General features: G+C 35.6%; 1 protein-coding gene across 2 annotated transcripts in view; it reads right to left on the reverse strand.

The window, feature by feature from the left end:
- The window catches only part of PCDH15 (protocadherin related 15), a 1,570,906-nt gene that overhangs the window by 834,560 nt on the left and 711,082 nt on the right, over positions 1-25,264 (reverse strand). For both annotated transcript variants that reach the window (XM_056795634.1, XM_056795629.1), the window contains one exon: positions 12,261-12,326. In XM_056795634.1, coding sequence (XP_056651612.1) covers positions 12,261-12,326 — 66 coding nt within the window. The remainder of the gene's footprint in view (positions 1-12,260; positions 12,327-25,264) is intronic.

Here is a 25,264-nt window from a genome sequence, read left to right on the forward strand (position 1 = left end):
AGGGAGAGGAAGAAGGAGTGAAGGATAAAAAGTGTGAGGGAGATAAAGAAACAGAGATGCAGAGACAGAAGAATCTATTAACATGACACTTTTAAAATATGTAAATCCCTTACTAGCTGTGTGACTGAGGAAATAATTTAACTTTTCTCAGCCTCAATTTTGTTATTGGTAAAAAATAGGGAATTTGACTTAGTGATCTTTAAAGTTCCTCTAGATATAAATATAGAATCTTACTACCTACATATGGGTGGGCATGAATTATTACTATCTTTAACATGTTCCCATATCACTTCCCATGTGAATAATAGGACAGGTTATAGAAAAGATGGTAAAGACTTTGCATGGACTATAAAGTAAAGGGGGTAGAAAGATGTGGTAAAATTGGGACAATGATACGCTGTTGGTGGAACTGTGAAATGATGCAACCATTCTGGAAAGTAACCTGGAATTGTGTCCAAAGAGCCATAAAACTGTGCATGCCCTTTGACCCAGCAATTCTACTACTAGGTCTGTATTCCAAAGAGATTAAAGATAGAGGAATAAAACCTACAAGAACAAAAATATTTATATCAGGTTTTTTTGTGCTGGGAAGAGAACTGGAAACTGAAGGAAGATCCATCAGTTGAGAAACAGCTATACAAGTTGGGGCATATAATTGTAACAGAATACTGCTGTGCCATAAAAAAGGACAAACAAGAAGACTGCACATGCACACACACACACATGAACCCCTCCCCCCAAAAAATAATTGGAGAGGCTTATGTGAAGCAATGAAAAGTGAAGTGAGCAGAACCAGGAGAACAATGTTGTACATAGTAGCATTATGGATAATGATCAACTGTGAATGACTTTATTATTAATAAGGTAAGGACCAGGACAACTCCAAGAGTCTCAAAGCAAAAGAAAAACACAATCTATCACCATAGAAGGAACAGAGAGAGTCCTGATGGATATTGAAATATACAGTTCTTTTCTTCTTCCATATTTTTTTCCTCTAATTAAAGCAATATGGGTCTTTCACAATATGAAGAACATGGAAATATCAAAAATATGATAATCCATATATATCTTATTCTTGTGGAAGGGCTAGAGGTGGGAGAGAGAAAACATTGATTTCAAAATATCAGAAAATTGATATTGAGAAATTGTATTGCTATGTAATCTAAGACAAATTTAAATATTATTAAAAAAATAAACTGAAGGGTCTGAGGATGTTTTGCCTCCAGAAAAGAAGACCATGTGTTGGGATGCCAATGAGTTCATGAGTCTAAGCAATTCTAGGACCATCATATGCAAGATAATTTAGAATTATTCAATTTATCCCAAGAGGGCTCATCTAAAAGGATGGTATTTTTTTAATTAAGTAAATTAGGAATGATTAGAAAAAAATAACTTCCCAATAATATATGTATGCTTATATTCCAATCAAGTCCTGTATTTGCATTATAATCAGAAAATCTTGTAAGGAAACACCATCTAATTCTACTGGTCAATCACTGCTCAATTATTTATACTCTAATGAAGTTACTTGGGGCATTGAAAACTTAGATGACTTGCCCAGGGGCTAAGACAGACAGAATAAAAATTATGTAGCTGAACATTTTCTAACTATAACTTTAGTGTTTTCTCATAAACTCTTTATTTTTCATGACTAATGATAACTGACTGATTTTTAAAAAGACCTAAAGATAGCCTTAATAAGTCTTTATTATATCACTTAAAATCATATTTGAAAAGATATGTTTCATGTTACCTATTTAAATACTTTAAGGTATCAATGACTTATTTAAATCCCACATAGCAATATTCATTTTAGAAAATGGACAATTTTTATGGAAATATAATGTTACCTATCTCCTAGAGGATGACAGAATAGGTCTTTTTTGACATCAAAACTTTATTATACATATGTGTTTCAGAGATTTATTTAATTTCTTTGAATTTTTAAAATGTCTGTTTGTATAGGTTCCTTCCAGACCTCTACATAGAAAGTGGAACCCAAGTTGGAGTAGGCATAAAAATTTAGAAGTTGGAGGTACCTCTAAGGACACAAACCACTTTTTCCAGTATAAAAGATAGAAATAAGGGTATTTGAGCTTATTTGAAATAATCACAATTATAGCAAACATAAAAATGCCCAATGGGGAATAATGCAGCCAGAGTCTAGTTTGAAGTAAGATTATACCTCATTTAGAGACAAAACCACAAAGAGATATTTACTACCCATTATTCAAGAAGCATTTCAGAAATTAAAGCAATCGTTAGGAATTATTTTGTCCAATTACATGCCAATAAATCAGATAATCTAAATGATATAGATGAATATTTAAAGAAATCAAAAATTTCCCAGATTAACAGAAGAAGTAATAGAATACTGAAACAATTCCATCTTAGAAAAATAAATTGACCATCAATGAATTCCTGGAGAAAAAAGCCCCAGGGCCAGATGGACTTACAAGTGAATTCTACCAAACCTTGAAAGAACAATTAATTCTAATATGAAATAAATGATTTCGGAAAATAGCTCATGAAGGAATTCTATCAAATCCCTTTAATAACACAAATATGGTGCTGTTATATTAACAGGAAAATCTAAAACAGAGAAAAAAGAACACTATAGATCAATACTCCTAATGAATATTCAGCAATCATTTAACATAATACTAGCAAGATTATACTAGAAATACATATATTATATGGCTCATCTGCTTTGTACAGGTAGGTTTTATACCAGAAATGCTGGCATGGTTCAATATCAGGAAAATATCAACATATTTTAATACATCTATAACAAAACTAATAGAAACCATGATTATTTCCATAAAAAAGCTTTAATACAACATCAATTCCTATTACAAATACTAGAAAACATTGAAGTTTTTTTAAAAGCATTTTAGCATTGGAACAGTCTAAATATAGAATTCTAAAGAGAGATGATGTCAGACATTGGGGGAATCATATTTTACTATGAGGAAACAACATGCCCATTGATAAGTACATGAAGGCTATACAAAATAAATTCACAGGGATTGGGAAAGGAGGTACTTAAAATTGGGTGGACAGTAATGTGTTTTTTTTTTTTTTTGATAAATCAAACTTGAGTTGAACCTTGAAGGGAAGACAGATTAGGTGCTTGTTATGGGAAATTAGAATTGGGGTATCAATTAGTAATAGGAAGTAGAGGAAATATTTCCAGATGTGGAGGACACTATGTAAAGGAAGAGGGATGGATGATGAAATATTGGGCAGATGGAATAGCAAATAGGTTGGTTTATCTGGAATATGGAGCATGTGCTGTGACTAAGGAATTACTAATGGACAACAGGGGCAGCTAGGTGTCACAGTGAATAGAGTGTGGAGGTAGAGTCAGGAAGACTCATCTTCCTCAGTGTGAATCTGGCCCCAGACACATACTAGTTTTGTGACTCGAGGTAAATCATTTTACACTTTTTGCTTTAGTTTCTTTAACTGTGAAATGAGCCAGAGAAGGGAATGGCAAACAACTCCAGTTTCTTACCAAAAAAAAAAAAGAAAGAAAGAAAAGAAAAGAAAAAAAAAGAAAAAAAAACCCAAATGGGGTCTTGAAGAGTTGAACACAACAGAAAAATAAATGAAAGTGTGCGTAAAGGGAAATAACATTTGATATGAACAGTCTTGGTTCCCTGGATGTGTTGAGTTACAACTAAAATTCCATTCAACTAGGAAATAGAAGTAAAGGTTGTTTTAAAATAATTTCCCCACAACTCCACACCAGAGGCTCTTTATTTTCCTTTTATTAAAAAAAAAACTGTTGCCTTCTCTCTTAGAATCAATACTAACTAATTGTTTCAAGGCAAAAAAGCAATAGGGAAAAGGCAATTACAGTTAAGTGATGTGCCCAGGATCACACAGCTAGGAAGTATCTGAGGCCAAATTTGAACCCAGGACCTCACCTCTGTAGCATTAGCTCTCTATCCAATGAATAGCCTAGCTGCCCCCTCCAGGCACTTTCAAATTTCATGAGGTGGTCTTATGAACTACTTTGACAGGCAGAGAAAACTATAGATAATGTCAAAAGCTTGCCAAGTAATTTGCATATTTTCACTTGAGACTCATCATGGTACTCAGGAACTTGCCAATGATCCCAAGACCAGTGGTAGTATTAAATCTCATTTTTCCCCTTAATTTCTCAAGCCAAAATGTCTTTTCTTTGTCTTTTTTCCCTCTATATGTACTATTTCCCCTTTATTAATGTAAATACAGGGAGCATCTTGCTTTTATGATTCCATCCACAGCTCTATGCATACTGTTGGTCATTTAGGAAGTGCTTCATATATGCTTCTTTTTCCATTTTCCCATAATATTCCAGTACATATTGGCAGATTTCCCTGACCTTCTCCAGCACATGATTTACTATGTCTGAAGGCCTTTGCAGTGATCAACACCAGGAAATCTCATAAGACTTTGAACATAAATGTCTAATCAGTGGTGTTGGGAATAATGACATGAATAATAACAATAACAATAAATATAAAAATGTTGAAATGATGATAACACAGCCACTTTAATACCTTCTTCTACCATCTCCTTGCATTTAGGTAGTCACTAGGGGCAAATAATTATGCCAGGAAGACAGGAAGATTCACAGATTTGGTAATACAAGGTTTGGAAAGCATCATGGCTATGGATATCCCAAGGAAGAGATTTGGGATGATTGTCTGGGCCAAAGGAATGGCATTCTTTGACATTTGCATTAGATGCAAACTTTGAATGAGCAAGATGTTATAAAAAACATTCTAAACATTTGTTCCTTGTGAAGTTACAATTATTTTGGAGTAGAAATCAGTGAATCTCCACATTTTAAGCAATCTGGGCTTCAAACTGGCCATTGAACATAACCTGTAATTTCTAGACTCCAAACATATGTACAATCTGTGCCCCATGTCAGTAAAATATGCATTATTATGATTTTATCCATTTATTGCTATGTCTCCATATTACTATTATTTTCTCTTATGACCTAACTAGGGGCTTCAGTGGATAGAACTATGGACATGGAATCAGAAAGATTTAAGTTCAAATCCAGCCTCAGATTCTTATTAGCTTTGTAACCCTGGACAAATCACATAGCCTTACTTTGTCTCAGTTTTTCCATATGCAAAATGGAGATGATAATAACATCCATTTCCCGCAGTTGTTATGAGGATCAAATGAGAGAGTAATTATGCAGCACTTTGCACAGTACCTGGAACATAGTAGGTTCTATTTAAACTCAGTTATTATTATCTACTTAGCTAAAATCATTTTTTAGATTCAGTATTTCACAGAGAACTTTCTTTCAACCATCCCTCCCTTGTATCTGTAAAAATACATATTATCCACCCCCCCCCAAAGAATTTAAGCCTCTTACAGGTAGGTATTTAAGGCTCAAATGTTGAAGAGTTTGGAAGAATCATTAGAGATAATGTAACACAATCCTTACATTTTACAGATAATGGAAGTAAAGTCCCAAAGATTTAAGCAACATGCCAAATAGAGACAGAATGGTTCTGAACCAAGACTCTTAGCCTCTAACTTCTTTATATTTCCTCTACTCCCGACTGAGGTTGCCATGTCACTTTGAAATTCTTTATATCTTCATCATTGATGCTTAACATTTTCCTCAACAAGTTGAAAAAATGATTTTTCCTAGCAGAAGTGAGAATGATGATGGCAAGTTATGAAAAGTTGTGAATGAAATCATGTATATAAAGCATGTCACAAAATTTCAAATGCCTTTTGAATGCTGACTAATATTTCACTTCTTGGGAGTTCCTCATCTGATTGTCAGTTATTCATGTCTTAACTTTCCTTTTAAATCAGGAGACATCCTTGAAAAAATACATCAAGGATGTTCACACAGAAGGCACTACAGGGGGGAGCTGGGTGACTTGGTGGATTGAGAGTCAGACCCATAGACAGGAGGTCCTGTGTTCTAATCTGACCTCAGACACTTCCTATCTGTGTGACCGTGGGTAAGTCACTTAACCCCCATTGCCTAGTGCGTAGCACTCTTCAGCCTTGGTACCAAGACATAGTATTGATTCTAAGATGGAAGGTAAGGGTTTAAAAAAAAAGATTAAAAAAAGAAGACACTACAGATTAATATTCTCTGAATAAAAGCATTAGCCATAAGAAATCTTTATTCTGTGGCAAAACAGCAGCAACAGAAGCAGCAATAGCTAGAATGTATATAATACCTTAAGTTTGATAAGCCTTTTATAAATAACATTATTTATATATTCATACATATTTACTACCTACAAATATTTTATAATATAAATATCATCATATTATTTATAAAGCATTTTAAAAATAATATTTCATTTAATCCTCACAAGTATGATGGGATGTTAGCATTATTATTATACTCAGCATCATAGATGAGGAAACTCAGGCAAACAGAGGCCAAATGACTTACTCAAGTTTGCACAACTAACTTTATCTGAAGCTGGATTTGAACTTAAACCTGATTCAGAGTCCAGTAATCTACCAACTGCGTCCCCTAGAGATCCAATGGATCTGTGATGTCTTCAATCCTGGCACTCCTTCAGTAATATAGAATGAAGTGTACCCATTATTGTTTAACCTGGGAAACTCTTTTTCCATATAATAGCATGAAATTGACACTGGAGGTCCAACCAGTTGGCTCTATTTTCTTTTAATATTCTATAGTTTCAAAAGAAACTCATAAACTATGAGCAATCTCTTTCACCAAGCGACAATTCCATTATATGTTAATTAAAAATTATTATGCAGTATCTTCTTTTGTAATTCATAGTTTATAATGAGTTGTAATCTATTCACATCCCCTTTGAGCTTCTCCATTCCCTTCTGGGAGATAACCATGTTTAATATTGTAGAACTAGAGAAAATAGTGTAATCTATTCATTTTATTATTTATCTTTTTTGTATATCCAGTGCTTAGATGTAGCACCAAGAAGATATAGTGTTTCATGTTTCTTGACCTCCTAAACTCATACCTTCTTATTTAAAGCTTGTGTTTTTAGCTTCAAGTCAAGGACTTCAATTAGAGATACTTTCCTATATTTAGTGTGTCTAACCTCCAATTCTACCTACTTTCTATAAAATGATAGCTCATCACTTAGGATTAAGGTGCTTTTCACTTAGTACCAGATAACTGAAGTCTATCTTTTTGGCAATTAAGATTTTCATATTTAACTGTACATTTATTCATGTGAAAAAGTTCTATTCAAATTATATCCAGAAGCATTTTTATTTGAAAGTAGTCATCTCTCTCAAATGTCTGCTCCCCATAAAATCAATTTCCAAAATATATTTTAGTTCATTCCTACTTTAGGCAGCATCTTTAACTGATTGGAAAACCCAGAAATGCATACAAATTCCATTGTAAATCATACTGAAATTTTTTATAATTCTTGACACTTTCCTTCTTCCCTTCCTCCTTCTGGCCCTTTTCTGAATTAAATACATTGCTTGTTCTCTAGTCTGTCATTTTTTTTTGTACTTCCAACTTCATCCTTCCCTTAGTCCACTCTGCTACTTTCTATGGTGATCTTATATTTTCCCTTAATTTCAGCCATCATCTCCATGAACATTATTCTCTTTCATTTGCCCTATGTTCCCATCTAAAAGGAATGGCTCACTCTGTACTAATATTCTCCTTGCTTCCCATCTGTGTCATAATTCATGACATTCCCTCTGACCCCAATATACCAACACCACTAAATTTCAATATCTTCATTTGAATTTCTTTTTTCTGACTCCAAAATACAACACACTAAATCCCTTTTCTTGATCTTTATATTCATTTCACATTCTATTTCTCAGTGTATGTGTTTTTTCTCTTACTTAAAGCACAAACCAAGGAGGGCAGACATTGGTCTACCATTTTAGATTGTTGATGTCATTGTTGTTTTTATTTAAATATCCTTGAGTTTCAGAGAATAATGTTTTGTTTTTTAGGGATTTAACCTGCGTGGCCTGGCCAGTAGAGGTGAGAGAGGGGACTCAGACCTAACAAAGGCCTTCTGAGATAAAGGCAGCCTTCCAATGTGACTATAGTTGAGGATTTAATGTTTTCTGATGAATTCTTCAACTCTAAGAAGGAATTATGTACTTTATCACTTCTAAACAATGGATAACTCATCATCACTCAAATCAGCTAATGTTTATCTATCACCAACATACCTATCTATCCATGTATATGTATATGATTATGCATATATGTCATCTAGGTGGTTGAGCAGATAAGCTCTATGCCTGGATTGAAGAAAACCTTAGTTCAAATATGGCCTCAGACACTCACTAGGTGCCTGCCCCTGCAACTCTGCTTACCTTAATCCAGTGGAGAAAAAATGGAAAACTATTCTAGTATGTTTACAAAGAAAACCTCATATGGTATGAAAAGATAGCTAGGATGGAACAACAGTATGCATATATGCACAGAAAATGTATATTAACATGTTTTAAAAACATTGCAGTCTAAGACCATGTAAGAGTTGTTCAATGGACAAACACTTAATGATTAATTGCAAAAACTCATAAAAATTAATTTGTAACTGTAATTTAAATGTAAATTTATGTTTGTATAAATATAAATGTATATAGTATGTATGTGCATAAATATATGTATATAGTATATATGTATATGTATGTGTGTACATATATGTATATATGTATATATAAAGTTAAAGAACACATAATGTTAAAGAACCCATTGGTTTGATTTCAGAAACATCACAGGTAGAGGAAGTTAGAGGATTTTCACTAATTCCCAGAGTGGAAATGCTGCAAAAATATAATTGAGTCTGGACTGTTTCCATCCTAAGCCGTTTCAATTTTTTCTTCTGTAATGATATACAATTGATGATATACAAACCTATGGAAGCCCCCAAGGGTGTTCTTACAATGAAAAAACAAATTCAGCTCTTGTCAGGCAGTTGATTTGAAGCCTGGGATGATTACTTTGATGTAGAAAATGCCAAGAGAGAGACTCCCTGTATCAATGCATAGACTGGCAATTACTCAGAAAAGTATAGCCCTCTCCAACAGAGGCAATGAGTAGTCATGTGACTTGTCCCGGGACAAGGGCAGAATGTGTTGGAAGTTGAATCCAATTCATCTTGTTTCCTAACTGATTCTCTAACTTTGACACTTTACTGTCCTTATCTAATTTTTAATTCATAACGACTGTAGAATACTAGCAGATTTTCATAGGCTGCGATCAAGAAAAGAATTCAGGTTAATGGAAAGAAAGAAAAACTAAAAGCTTAATTCTGGGACTGGGACTGACATCATGAATATGGCATCTCTCTTCAGAGCATGTTTCCTGTCGATTACAGGACAATAGGGGTTCCATCATGGGCTGATGGCCAGCAGTAAGGTGTCTTTTGACATCCCAATTAATACACACAGTATAAAAGGGAACAAGTCCAGTAATTCGTGTCCATTCAATTCAAATAAAGGATTTACGAAGTTAACATGACCTATGTAGAAGGCACTGTGCCTGGTACTGGGCAACACTAGAGAGCATCTCAGGGTGACATTGACATAGCCTTGGCAATACTTTAAATGGTTGGCATATTTTGTAAATTCTAGCCAAAGCAACTTTGATCTTTTCCTAATTTGTGCCATGTTGCTTTCTTTTGAAACATAGACGTTGAACTTCTGCCCCATGCCCCATCACTCTCTGCCATCTTACCTTGCCCCTGGAAAATCCTTGTAAAGATGCTTGGAGAAATTAGTTCTAATCAGTGGAAAGAGGAATTACAATGGGCTGCCATCACTGTTGTAATTACTTGGCAAAACAAGCCAAAATAGAATATACTGTGAAAGCAGCCTTGATCCACACAACTACCAAATGGCATTTTAACAACCCCAAATATCTGTGTGAGAGGGCAGAACAGTAATTAGAGTGAAGTGAATAGGGTTGTATAGAGGGAAGTAACATTTAAGGTCAGGGTTTCCCTCAGTGGGTGGTATGTGTCACCTCACAAAAGTTCTTTGCTGGTCTATTCTCTATGGGGGCTGAAAGAGATGGATCCCCAGAGAGGAGAAGGAAGTGGGGTCCTTGGACATCTGAGCATGTGGAAGCACAAACATGAAAAAAAAAACACAGACTTTCCATTCTTCCTTCATAACAGTTAGATTTTTTTTCTTTTTTGGGATGGTCTTAATTATGCTTTGAAGATCCTTCCATATTCCTGATTGTATTTGTTCCATCTCCTAGTGCTAGTAGAATAGTTATGTGTTTTGTTTTTCCCCTTACAAAGAGAAATCTGTCTTATATTCTTATTTACATAAGACCAAAACTTCTGTTTCTGAAGGACATAATTTATGGCTAAAGAGAAAATGAGTTGATAGATTCTTTTGGTTTAATTTTACTGCATATGACAAAGTTCTTATTTGATGGTTAATTAAACAACAACCAAACTGTATTCATTATCTAGCAGATCTTGGAAGGTGTGAGAATAAGAGAAATGATCTGCAACTTTTTTCACCTCAACAGGAAAAAATAATCCTAAACTATGGGATCAACTATTTCCCTATATCTCAGAATAAATAGGATAATAGACTAATCCTTTTATCAAGGACTACCAGGATGTGAACCCAAGCCAATATAATTCTTCTCCATCATTAGAAAAAATATGAAGGCTTTAGAGATTTTAAAACAGAGAAGAACAGATTATTATAGAGGTACCTTCTATCTCCATATATCCATCCACCCAAAAATACTTTGAAATCTGGTAAATATTCAGGAAAGATTAAAATTGGAGAGCAAAAAACCTCTTTAAAAAGCTCATGACTGATTTAAGGTAAATGTGATATACTCCCAGACTGACAACTCTCATACTTATAGCTATTGGAAAAACAAATCAAGATTACTCATAGGAAAATCATCAGGATGGGCCAAAAGTAAACTTTACTCCATCAGAAAAGCATACCACAGAAACAAATGCTAATTCAAGGTAACATTTTCAAACAATAGTGGAAAGGACATAGGATAGGCTTCAGTGTTGATCAGGTTGTTAAGATTGACTTGTCCAAATAAATACCTACATCATCTTTGAAAGGTTCTTGACATATGAATCAAGTCAAAAACTATTTATTCAGTACTTATAATGTGTCAACCACTGTGCTAGTGATGGGCTTAAAAAGAAAGGCAATGAGATTTAAGATAAATACTTTGTTTTCTTCTTAAAGTCCATTAAATTTGTGATCTATATTTTTATGGGCAAAAAAGTGTTTTTCTTTATTGTTTTCCCTTTTTATACTGTCAATCTTTCTTGTGCCTCATTTTATAAGAGTTTACCACAATGACAAGTAAAATAAGAGGTCTTTTTCCTAACTCCAAATTTCTCTATAGACTCTTTCTTGATCTTTCTTTATTCTCAATACCGTATGTCAACTGCCCAAATTTTGTGGAAATACATCATCCTGGAGACCACTGATTTTTTCCTTTGTTTGCATGTATTCACGAGGATGGAAATATGCCCAGTGCTTGCCTACAGAATGTAAACATTCTTTGGTGGTTGATACCATCTGTGTGGGGCTGGGTTCAAGTCAAGGCCATTTCTCAGGAAATCCTTTGCCTTGAGTTGTTAATTAATCCAAGCATAGCTTAGTCACGCACAGTTATGGACAGTAATCATAACTATGTAGGAGTATTCAAATCTTCCCAATTAATCTTTCAAAAAATCTATAGTAAAAAAAAAGCACTAGTAACTATGCTATGCTAAGTCAAAACATGGGAATCCATTGGACACTGTACCATGACACATTCACAAAACAATTACCACCAGGGAAAAAAAAATGATTTTTTATCAATCTAATTCCCATGAACATAGATTTGGCCTATAAAACGTGGTCTTCTAGCCCACTCATTTGGAAAATCAGGGTGATGTTCTATGTTTAGAAGGATGTATAGATGGAGAAGAGTAACAACAACTTCATCAACAACAACAACATTCCAACTTGAATATTTAGGAGGCCTAAGATCTTGGGAAATGACTCAAAAACTACTTACCAATGTGATCTCATTTACAACCAAGCAGAGAACCTTTCTCTTCAATTCAATCAGTGATTCTATTGGTATATTATTCAATCAAAACATTTAAAGACAAAAAGTGGGGAGAATGAAGTTGTTCATTAAGTTGGACCAAAGTTTTTATTTTGAAACTCAATTCTCAGTCATCTCAGAATGACCTTTGAGAAATCACCTTTTCTCATCCCTATTTAGATATGTACAGAATACTCACCATTTTTACTTTCTTCATCTATGGCCACTATTGTTGCAGGTGGGCCTCCTCGTGCCAGCTTACAGTCTAAAAGTACAGGAAGAGAAAAGAAAAGAAAAAATGACCATTGCTTCATCATTCAAAGAAAGACATCCTAAGCTTATGTTGGTGCCCGATAAAAGGCATATCCTTAACAAAAAAATGCATAACAGATGAGAAAAGTTTAGCATGAAATCTCTCACAGCCCACATCCATGCCTTTCCACGTCAGATCATCAGCCACTAAACACAGGCTAAGCCTATTCAGATCTGGCTGTGAAGACACCAGCAGGGACCAGTGTTGAGCAGAAGTCCTTCAGGACAGAGATAATGGGATGGTAATTTAACCCAAAGAAAGAACATAAAGGGATGATTAACAGGGATAAATTATAATTAAGGCTTCACAACAGAAACAAACATAATTGGAATTTAATTGTGATAAAGGATCTAATTAAAGAGAGTGGAGAGAATTCTAATGATGCTCTGTGGAGAGATGCAACACAGACAGACAAGCCATGTGGAGAAGGTTGGTTTGGGTGTGTGGTCGTCTTACCCTCGTATTGCCAGTCTGAAGTCAAAAGTATAGAGTCATCAATGGAAGCAGGGCAGAATAATGCAAGAAAGGAAGAAAGAAAAAAAATACATGTGTATATATTTGGAGAGATTGAAAGATATTAAAAAGTAGTACATAAAAACCAATTCACCTATTGACCCTCCAGAATGTGAAAGAGAGAACCAAACATCGAATTCTATAAATTTTAACATACTTTGAACACACTCACCAACCCATTAAAGATGTATGATTAGTCTCTAAAAATGAGAATGGCTTTCTAAATTACCAGCACTATGTTCACACTTGGCTTGTCAAATGGAAAAGAAAAAGTCTTTTCTTATGAAGTGTATTACATTACTAGCAGCAGAGGTCTTTTTTTTCTTTTTCAGAGTGAGTAACTGAATGAAGACTAATGACTAATTAGTTTTGTAGACCTTGATAATGTCCTGCAACACATCCCAGGGGACTCAGGGAAAAGAGTACCAATAGCCTCAATAGGCCTGGTAATTAAAATGTAAAGGCTTTCCTTAGAAGAGAACAAGCATCCATTTCCCTAGTCACAGAACAATAGCTGATTCTCCCCTATGACTCAGTGCATTCCTTTCTCCTGGGGGTCTGGAATGCCAGGGAAAGTCACAGGGACAGTTGCCCATTCATCCTTGCTTCAGAGAATTCAAGGACATCTATTACGTGAACAAACTTCAGAATCCCATGTTGTTCTCCTATCAAAATTTCCGGCATCATTTCACATTCTACCTTTTGAGGTACTCAAGTCTGTCTGGACAGGTCTGCTGGTTGTTTCCCATGTTTAGCATTCTAACACCTACATCCATGACTTTATACAAGCTGTTTTCCATTCTTGGATTGTACATCTGGACTCACAGCTGACTCTTACCATCCCTTGTTGTGCTCATCTCAGGCACCACCTTTCAAAATCTACACAGCTGTTAGAGTTCTCTTCTTCGTAAATTGTTTTGGTTTATCTCTGTAGATTTGGTACTCCCTTCCCACAGGAGAATGGAAATTTTCTGAGGAAAGAGACTTTTTAAATTTTGCTTGGATATTCCCAATATGTGGCATATACTCTAGGCAAAGTATAGCAAAATACAATTTGCTCCAATACAGTATAAAACAAAACAGCATGATATAAATTCTAGTTAAGGTAAGAGGAATGAAATAGATTTCAAGACTATTTTTTTAAAACTTCAGGGTAATCAAGCCTGCAGTCATGAGAGCCTGGGTTCAAATTTGGCTTTAGATACTTCCTATTTGACCATTTGTGACGCAATTAACCCCTATTTTCTGGTGCTTGCCATTCTTGTGTCTTAGAACTGATATTTAGATGGAATGTACAGGTATTAAAGATTGTGATGGATCACCAATCTTTTCAGGTTGAGTCTCACCAAAGTTATTTCTTGTGGTCAGTGGCTCTCAAATTCTAGGCATGAATTTCCCAGGGTCACACAGAGAGTGGATTGGAACTCAGGTCTTTCTGACTCCTCTTTGAGTTATACACAGCAAAATTTAACTACTAATATAAAGGGATTTTTGTTTGGAGCCAACAGACAGCATGTATTTGAGTAGAAAAAGTCAAGAATACTGAGCTAACATCTTGCTTCTTGTGTATACTGACTGATTCCCCTGGCAAGGAATTCAATCTTGCAATTATGAAGACAGTTTTTTAAAGCTTTTAGAGAGAAGAGAAAAGAGGAACTTTAGGAAAAAAAGAGATTTGGCTCAAGAGTAAAAGGACTTGGGTTCAAATTCCACTTCTATTATTTCTTTCCAATGTAATATTGGGTAATTAATTTCATTTTTATATTTTTATATTTTCTGTTCTTCCTACCCTAATAAAGTCATGTTCCATCTATTCTATATGAATCTTATACATATTTATTGACATATATTCTCCCTGTTTAAAGAGTTAACTCATTGAAACAAGAATTGTTTTTGCCTTCATATTCAGACCCCAGTGCAATGCCTGACACATGTATTTAGTGCTCCATGAATTGATATAGAAAAAATAACAATTTAAAAAATTAATATAACCTGAAATCAATCTTATAAATTTACCAAGTATCTTCATTGAACAATTGCCTATTATTTTCTACTCATAATGTTTAATGAAAAACTTTTACTTTAGTGACTTTATATTTTAAGACTCATAAGTAAATAGATCATCTGAAGGAATAAAACACTAAAAAATCATGAAGGGAAGAATAACTCCCAGCATTTTATGGGACTACAGAAAATCAGTTTAATAGAAAACAGACATATTCCAGGAAAGCAGGTAGAAAGAAAATGGTACTAAAGCTATATGGGCTCCAGTAGGTGACCTTTCCAGAGAGTATCCTTATGATCATACAATTTAGAAGGTAGTTAGAAAAGGTAACAAGAAAAAAAATGGTTAGAGACCTTCCCTAACATGGAAAAGAGTCTTGACTCAAGAACTGGATTATGTCAGCTGTCTAGAACATTGAATGAATCTTTTCAGAACAAATTTACTGTAATCCGGACCCTGGACTAGGTCACCTAAACACAGAATTTCAGCCTTTTATAAAGATATAGGCTAGTTAGTACCTCAGCAAAAGGGAGTTAACTGGCTAATTAACCTCAGAGAAGATCTGGGCTAATGGAGTCCTAATATGACAAGAATCTTCTGGACTACATCCTCCAGTTTACTTCTACCCTTTGTTTGAAGATCTGCAGTGATGGTCTTCATTTCACTTCGAAATAATTATAATGTTTAGAAAGTCTTTGACCCATCAAGCTTGAAACCATTTCTTTACAAACTCCAGTCATTGCTCCTACTTCTGTTCTCCAGGTCAAAGAGAACAACTCTTCCTCAAAGGGACTGGTCATTAGATATTTGAGGAATGCCTATATCTCCCATAAGACTTTTCTAATTTTGATCAAAAAACTCCTTTTCTCTAATCTTATAGTCTCAAAGTCTTTTATCACTAAATTTGTTCTTTTCTTTCAGTTCTCTGGCTCATCAAGGTCCTTCCTACCATTGTTAAAACAATATTCCAGAGTTGTCCTGAGAAGAACACAATGAATCTACATACTTTTTATTCCTGCTGAAAGCTATCGTTCTTTAATATAATCCAGGATGACATGAACTTTCTTTGACTATCAGATTAGAGGGTTGACTCACATTGAGTGGATGGTCAACAAAACTCCCAAGTTGGTTTTCTAACTATAGCTTAAAATTATCCCTTCTTGTTTTGTACTTATGAAATTGTTTTCATTAAATCAATTTTAGGATGTTTTAATGGATCTCTATTAAATTGTATCATTTTCCTAAGAAAGTAAGGAGAAGAAAAAAATGATGTTTTATATATCATTGAAAGAAATTCAAATTTTGAATTAAAGAGGATTGGGCAATAGTTGATTAGAGGTGAACATCAAGCCAAAATCCGTTTTTAACTTAGTAATAAAACACGATACACTTAATCTTAGGGGAATGGAAGGAAGGAAGGAAGGATCAAAGGAAGGAAGGGAGGGAGAGAGGAAAAATAAGGAAAGGAAAAAGAAAGAAAGAAAGAAAGAAAGAAAGAAAGAAAGAAAGAAAGAAAGAAAGAAAGAAAGAAAGAAAGAAAGAAAGAAAGAAAGAAAGAAAGAAAGAAAGAAAGAAAGAAAGAAAGAAAGAAAGAAAGAAAGAAAGAAAGAAAGAAAGAAAGAAAGAAAGAAAGAAAGAAAGAAAGAAAGAAAGAAAGAAAGAAAGAAAGGAAGGAAGGAAGGAAGGAAGGAAGGAAGGAAGAAAGAAAGGAAGAAAGAAAGGAAGAAAGAAAGAGAAGGGTTTGAGGAAGGGAGAGAAGGAGGGAGGGAGAGGGGGAGAGAGAGGGAGAGAGAGAGAGAGAGAGAGAGAGAGAGAGAGAGAGAGAGAGAGAGAGAGAGAGAGAGAGAGAGAGAGAGAGAGAGAGAGAGAGAGATTAGTTCAGGGACTCTAAGCTTTCCTTTATCTCATCTTTTTAACCAAAATCCATTCCCTTGGGCACCCAAGGTTCAAGAACTTACATTATATAAATCTGAATTCTTTAAAAAATAATCTCAGTGTCTTTATTCATATCTATCATTACTATCTTCCCTTTTCTTTCGGGTTCTTTATGAACTTCTATCTCCATTAGGAAATAGAAGAGTAAGGGATTAATCATAGGAAATCAAGAACATAAACAACAAACTTTGATCATCACAACAGCAATACACGCATGGAATGATCTACCACAGGAGGAAAGAGGGATCACCCATCAAAAACTCCATATTCCACAGGGTTTCTCCCTATCATAATTAATACTGAATTAGTCAGAACTAGTTTAGGTTAACCTATCTGGCCTTGTAAATAGTAGACTTACAATGAATGTTTGTTGAATTTACATTACAGCACTGTATCTTTACTGTACTACTGTCCACAGTTTATCTCACGAGACCACATTTCAAGCCACTCTGTGAAACTGGGTTTCACGTTGAAGACTTACATTAGACTTGGGATCTTCAGTTTGAATGCCTATAATTATAGTCAGCTGGTTCCCAAAGGGAGAAGGACATAGCTATTATTAAGCAGCCATACAATTAGAAATTAGAGAGCTACACATGAAAGCTATTCTGAATACAGGAATTGGGGTTAGAAGAAGGTTGATTTTTTTCTGTGCTTCCACAGAGGAAACAGCAAACTATTTCAAACAAGCAAAATTAGGTACAAGGGGAATCCCAACTGGAGTCCAATTCCAATTTTTCTAGAGAAAAATATTACAATGGGAAATTCTTGAAAAATGTGTGCAAAGCATAACTCTCTATTATATGGGAATTGGGGACAAACAAACAAAATGATATTTAACTGTCCCATTTTAAGTCTTTCTAAAAAGAATTCTTTTGACTTGGAGTCAATTGAGAAGAACTGAGCTTTTTTCCTGAGCTCTCCTGGATCTCTCTGGCAAAGATAACTCTTTCTACCCTGGTCTGGATGGACTTCAGAAACTAATGCTACTATTTACTTGGTAGTCCTTTCAGTTTCCTTTTGAAGTTCTGGGCTTGAGGGTTTTTAATCTGAGTTTATGGATAGATTTCAGGGGATCAGTGAATTTAGGAGAAAATACAACCTTAGTTTTACTGAGCTATGCTTGATAGAAATCTAACATTTCCTTTAATCATTACTATTAAATGCAGAAAAGGTCCTGTAGACTTCACTTAACTTCAAATTAGTGCCCAAGAGACAAAAGCAGGTTACAGTTCACTACTAGAACCAGAATTCACAGGTCAATATGGAAAACTATATAGCAAGGTATTTTTTTTTTAATCTTGGAATAGAATATAGGATTTATTGTAGCTCTGGGTGGGGGGCCAACTATGTTTCTCTCTTGATGAAGCCTATATCAAGGCAAGTCAGTAAACCTTTATTAAGTGACTACCACATGCCAAGAATTTTGCTTTGTCCTTAGAACCAAGGTTGCAAACTTATGGCATATGTGCCAGGGAGGGCATACAGAGAAGCACCATCACCCACCATAGTTCATGTAACTAGAAAGCCAGAGGCACTAGGGGTGAGCTGCTCCCCTCCCCCTATCCACATGCATGAGGATGCTTTTTCACATCACCCTCCCCTCTGCCTAGCAGACTATTGGGAATGCTTCCTCCCTCCCCTGTTTGAGGTAATGGGGTTGGGGCAATGCAGCACTCAGTCTCTAAAAGGTTTGCTATAATTGTCTTAGAATATAATGAAAGGTAAAAATAGACATTTCCTTCATTGAATTCAGAATCAAATGGAGGAAGAAAATATGTAAATAATTTGTACAGCCAAATATGTTTTTGGCTGCTTTATCACACCTTTGATTCTTATAGATGTTTCAGTTCACCAAACCTCTGAGATTTTACCCTCCTACTCTTTCACCAGTTGGATGTCTCTTTAATCTATTTTCTAGGTAGATGGAATACAACAAAACTTTAGGATTTAACCATGCATTACTTCTATGGAAAAAAAAATGTGTTCTGAGTTGTAACTTGGAATGACAGGCATATAAAAATAGCCATTTCACAGTCCATCTCCTCAAATGCTAAAATGTGTTCTTTTATGTTCATTCAATTATTTAACATTATTTGCCACTGTGTGCCCATTCTTTGTCTTTGTCATGAGCCTATGTTTATCTTTTGTTAGATCAAGTTAAAACAATTTGGGAGAAGAGTTGTAACTGAATATTTGGTTATAGGAATAAAGAAACAGATTATGCCGAAAGGTTAAGGTTTCAGTCTAGTTTTTAATGCTTAGAATTGATCCAAAGAGTGGCCAAAAAAAGGAATAATAGATAAAATATGCTCAAATTTTCAGGCTGTCATATTTCAGTTCATTCTTCCTCTAGCATATTTTTTCTTCCTTTCAAATTGAAGTTATCTCCTCGGGGCCTTTAATTAGTCACCTAGTACTAGATTCCCAAATATACTTCTATCCTTTCTATTTTATATACATCATTTGTTATCTCCCACTTGGGAGGTTTAAATGCAAGATGTCTCAGGTAATAGGGGAAGGGACATTTGGGAAGAACAGTATTTGGTAGTTAAAGGACCTTGGAGGTCAAACACATTGAGATGGCTTCTTCATTCCTTCAAAAGCTTCATGTATGACCTTGGACAAATCAATTGACCCCTCAAAGTCTCAATTTCCTCTTTTGCAAGAGGGGGAGATAAGAGGCTGTAAGGAATAGCAGCCAGAGTGACTTTATTGGCTGTGGGACTCTACACAAGCCATTTAAAATCTCAGTGTTCATGTCGAGTTCTAAAGGTGAAGTAGCAGAGAAAACTCCAATTTAATTAGGGGAGAGAGTTTCTTCACTAGGTGAAAACAGAGGAGTTGGCATCAAAAGACATACTGGGAAGATTAAATGAATAAATGCTACCTAATGTACATCATTAGAGAATATTTTGTCTAATTTGTAATGTTTTGTTTTGTCTTAAACCCTTACTTTCTGTCTTAGAACCAGTACTAGGTGTTGGTTCCCAGGCAGAAGAGAGAAGAGTGGTAAGGGCTAAGCAATGGGAGTTAAGTAACTTGCCCAGGGACAGACAGCTAGGAAGTGTCTGAGGCTTTTTCTGAACTCAGGACTTCCCATCAGTAAAGCTGACCATCAATCTACTACACCATCAACCTGCCCCCTTGTGATAATGTTATAAGAGACAGAAACCAGCCATACTGAAATACAATATTCATGCCAGTCATCAGTATGATTTTTATTTGTTTGTTTCTGGAAGAAGTTTGTTTGGTCTTAATTTAGACTTCTTCCCATTCTTGCTAAATCCAGGTCAGGTTAGAACTAAATGAGACTTGAATAAAATTGGCATTTAATTTATTTAAGGGTTCCTTTGGGTGTTTGTTTATAGGGGTAGCAGAGAAATGCAAGTTAGTGCAAAATTTCAGACATGAATAATCAACCGATTGGTGAAGCATTTGGTTATCCTCTCTTCTGACAGAGAGATGATGGACTCAAGATGTGCAAAGAGGGATACATTTTGAATGAGAACAATGTGGGACTTTATTTTTGCAAGACAATAAAATTTGTTGAAAGGACTGTCAATTTTTCCTTTTTCTTCCTTTTTTTGGGGGAGTCAAATAGGAGGTAATAGGGGAAAAGTATGTTTGATTAAAAAATCTAAAATAAAATACAAATTCACAAATAAATGAGTGTTTCCTTTCATCAGAAGATTTACAATCTCCTTCACAAAAGTAAGGCTTATAAAATACAAGGAACAAAGAAAAATAAACATAATCACAATGCTATCTATTTTTGATAAAATTATTGTAAGATGCACATGTGAAACATAATTTTATGATTTTTATATTATAGAAATGGAGTGCAAGTAGAAATTGGAAATGATTATACTCTTGCCACCCTAAAAATGCATCCTTTTAGAGGGAAAACATTTTAGTGAAAAGTAGAGCAAAAGTATTAATTGGAGATCAAATTTAAGGGTAGAATGTAATTTCTGGGACTGGAAGACCATTGATGTCTAGCCTATGGATTATCTGTCTATTGCTATGTAGAGGTGGGAATGGGGGAGGGATGGAATAGCTGGAGCTCTCTGAGCCTTTATGAGACAGGTAAGGACCAACTTAATCTATTCAATTTCACCCATGACAATCCTGGTTAAATCACAAACTCATTGTCAGTCATGACTAAGCTTTCTCTCAATCCTGCCACTGCCTTCCTACATTCAATTTATGGTCAAGTTCAAGCTTTGAATACAAAATGAATGCTGTGGTTTTCAGTGGTCAAAAAATGATGGTCTATAAATTAAAAATTAAAGAACAAATAAGTGGAGCTCTCTGACTTGTCCCCCCAGATCCCTTCCTTCCATGCTCAAGCTAACCTGTGGTTCCTTTGCATTTCTTACTAAGGGCCATTGGATCAGAGATGGAGAAATGGACAGAGAGGAGACCTAGATGGTTTTGTCACTTGTCATAGCTATGATCTCTCTAATGCCTATTCTCTGAAAGTTATTTTTCAGGAATATGTAAGGATGATCTTTATATATCTAAAAAGATGTTACATGAATCAAGAACTTGTTCTGCTTGGCCCACAATGGCATGGAAGTTAAGCACTGAGGGAAATCAAAGTAGTATATTTGCAGAAATAGAACCTAGGTCCTCTGTTTCTAGACCCAGCTATTTTTTCTATTGACCTCATATGGTCAGCCCATGTCCTTTTTAAATTATAAATGTCACTGGGGCCAGAGATGGGAAGTCCTGGGTTCAAATTTGACCTCAGACATTTTCTAGCTGCAATTGATTCTGGGTAAGTCATTTAACTCTCATTGCCTAGGCCTTATTAATCTTCTGTCTTAAAACCAACACATCATATTGATTCTAAGAAGGAAGGTAAATAGTTAAAAAACTGTATATATCATACCTGTCATTGATATCACTTCATGAATGTATTAGAGGCAGCAATGTGATAAATGATAAAGATAACACTGGCTTTGGAGTCACAGAACTAAGATTCAAATTTCATCACAATAATATTCTGTATAAAATCTTGGACAAGTCACTTAACTGACTTAGAAGTGTTTTTTTTTTAATCTGTAAAATGGGGTCAGTATATTAGATGGACTCTGAAGTCTTTTATAGTCCTAAATCTATGAACCTAATATGCTATAACCAAAATTTTTGAGAGTCAGTTTTGTAGAAGAAGCCATCATGTATGAGAGGTGGTACTGTGTATTAGCTAGAGATTTGACCATGGAACAGCAAGACTTAAGGCCTCCATCTGAAGGAATATTGGCTCTGAGACCTCCAGACAAGACATTTAACCTCACACAACTCTAAACCAGTGATGACCAACTGAGATAGAAACATGATCATTAATCCATACACAGAGGTCCCTGCAAGATCCATATTGGCTTAGTTTTAAAAATATAATTATCTATATAAAATATTTATATTCATATTTCTCATTTCCTTAAATATTTCTCAATTACCTTTTTATCTGGTTCAAGGGCCAGTCATGTGTTTGACACTTTTACTCTAAGCAATTCTCTAAGTATAGAAATTATAAGGAAAGGGCTAACCAGTATTGGCAGAGGGAATTTGTCCAGAATTTTCTTCTACCCATGAAATCAAAAGCCTAGTATTCATTCCTTTCCTATGCAGTAGGAATAGATAGTCTCTTTGGTTCCAGAAAGCTATGTACCTGGCACACTGAAGGAGATTGATTAATCAATCTTTATTGAATGACCTTGACTTGCAATAGAAGGAATGGAGAGTTTTTAGAAAGGGGGCAAGAATGGGGAGAAATCAAGGGAGGGTATTTCTACTCAAATAAAACAAAATATCTTTAAAATCAGCTTTATCTCAGCTATGTTTGGTGTTACTGATGTTTCTTTTCCTAACATTCTTCAAAAGAATATGTTACTGAGTCTGACCAGGAGATTCCAGAAGGGATTTGCAATTTGATTGGAGTTTGAAATGGGTTGACTCAGAGGTCTCTTCCAATTCTTCAATTAACTGATTCTATGCTTTCTTTAGACCATATCAAATGAATCACTACTGCTGCCACAAACACCTCATCTTGATGCTCCTCCTCCTTCTTCTAGAGGACAGGAATGAAGAAGGAAGGGAAGGAAGGAAGGAAGGAAGGAAGGAAGGAAGGAAGGAAGGAAGGAAGGAAGGAAGGAAGGAAGGAAGGAAGGAAGGAAGGAAGGAAGGAAGAACATTCTTCTTGGTCCAAAAAGACAAGGCAGGATAAGGAGCTCTGGGTGGACCTTTCCAGAAGACCAACTGAAGCTTGATGTAAAGATAAACCTTTGTAATAGTGAGATTCATCTATAAGTGGATGAGATTTTTCCTGGACATAGTGTATTTACTCATTTCCTGAAATCTTTTAGCAGACTAAATGACCACCTATAAAGAACCATTGTAGAAACCATTTTTGTCATAATGTGCTTTGGATGAGACATACAATGAGGGTCATTCCAAGTCTGATTCTGCTTATAACAGGAGAGTCTACCTTATTTCTCTGAACTTTGCTTTTAAATAGATCAATTTGCTCAAAGGGTTGACATTGCCATGTACCTATTCTACCCCACTTCTTCCCCATTAACTCAACAAAACAGCTGAATTCATTTACTTTTTGAATGCTTTTCCCTAATGAATTACAGCTGGTATGTTTCTTATTCAGGCTTCTTTATAACTTAAAGGAATAAAGAATGAACCGTACAGTGTTATACTCCATGTTGAAACATTGCACCAAGGTTAACCTCAGCAAAGGAATGAAGGACGGATCATAAGGTCCACAGTGGATATTTGACTCCATGTAGTCCAACATACAGATGTCCCTCTTACAGAGAAGTTAATTAACTACCCCAAAGTTACACTGTTAATAAGTGGCAAAGGTGAGTTTCACACTCAAAACCGAGGATCCCATGTTGGACATACCGAGTTTAATATTCTTTCTTTTGTCCCCTGCTCTGAAAAGAGTTTCTCTTTGTTACAGTGGAAATGACTATTTGATGTGTTCCTGTATCCTGCAGATACAAAGGAACACAATAATTTTGGTTGAATTTCTAATAAGACTAATGAGATTATTTGGAATAGGCTAGTTAGATTAAATGCTTGTGGTTTCCAAGTAGTTATAGGAATAGTCAGCAATTTGTAGCCCTGGTGAGGAATGGGATTAGTGGCAGTCTTGTCATTGTCCTTCCTTCTCCAAAGTTCCCAATTTAGAAGTTGAAAGTCATTTAGGACTTTGTGCCCAGGTCCTAGATTTGGCAAAAAGTGGTCTTATAAGCATACACATAGGCAGGATGACTGAATTCCCTAATCCATTCATTTCTTCATTCATTCATTTAACAATCACGAAATCAATTTTTTAAAATACCTACTGTGTGTGGTACACTGAGAAAACACACATTAAAAATGATAAATTCCTGCCCTCAGTGATTTTATGTTTATTTTATCCGAACAAATAACATAAACACTTGTAAGTATATATAAAATAGGTAGCACACTGGACAGAATTCTGTACTTTGAATCAAGAAGTCCTGAGTTCACTCATGCCTATAGATACTTACTGTGTGACTCTAAGGATTTCACTTCCTTAGGGCCACAGAGAATGTCTATTATCCTCAGTTTCCTTTTCTGTAAAATAGGATTAATAATAGAATCTCTTGCTCAGGGTTGTTATGAGAATAAAATTACATGTGATATAGCTACTAATATTTTTTGTGGGGTGTTCAGGGAGGGGTAGCACCTTGGTATGGAGGGCTTGTCGTGCCCTTTTAGGGCAGCTCTCCAGCCTCTGACCCCTACCTGACACCCAGCTCTCACTTGTGGCTCCCAGTAGCTGCTAGCATGCAGCAGCGGCCACACCCTGGGCAATGGCTTCGACAGGCCAGCTAAAGCTTGTGAGGGTAGCCATCGGGTCATCGACCCCTGGTGAACCAGGGCTTTGCTCACCCAGCATGTGAAGATTGCTTCGGTGGAACAGGCAGAAGAAACCAATAAGAAGGTTCAACGGCTGAGATGGCGACGCAGCAAAGCACCGTGGAGTGCTTAGGGCGTGTTGGAGCACAAAAGACAACATGGCCATCCAATGCAGCTGAGGAAGTCTCCAGGTGTAACGACTTTTTGTGCCACTGGACCCAGACTTCCAACGCCGAGAGAGTGGGACTGTCTCTGTGCACCGACTTTTCCACTTAAATCTCTTTCATGCACAAGTATCTTTGTGCACACATGCACAGTTGTCATTCTCGGCTTCCGAGAGACTACTACCACATTTTTTTTTGACAGGATAATTTCCAATAGGAGGTACCAATACCTGGTAAATTGGCTTGAAGAGGGAGTCAAGAAAGACCTTACATAAGCGATTGCATATGAACTTAGCATTGAAGGAAGAGTGGCGGAATTCAAAGAGGCAGAAATGAGAAAGGCGTGCACACACACATTGAAGCTA

The sequence above is a fragment of the Monodelphis domestica genome, chromosome 1 (genome assembly GCF_027887165.1).
Source record: "Monodelphis domestica isolate mMonDom1 chromosome 1, mMonDom1.pri, whole genome shotgun sequence".
NCBI lineage: Eukaryota > Metazoa > Chordata > Mammalia > Didelphimorphia > Didelphidae > Monodelphis > Monodelphis domestica.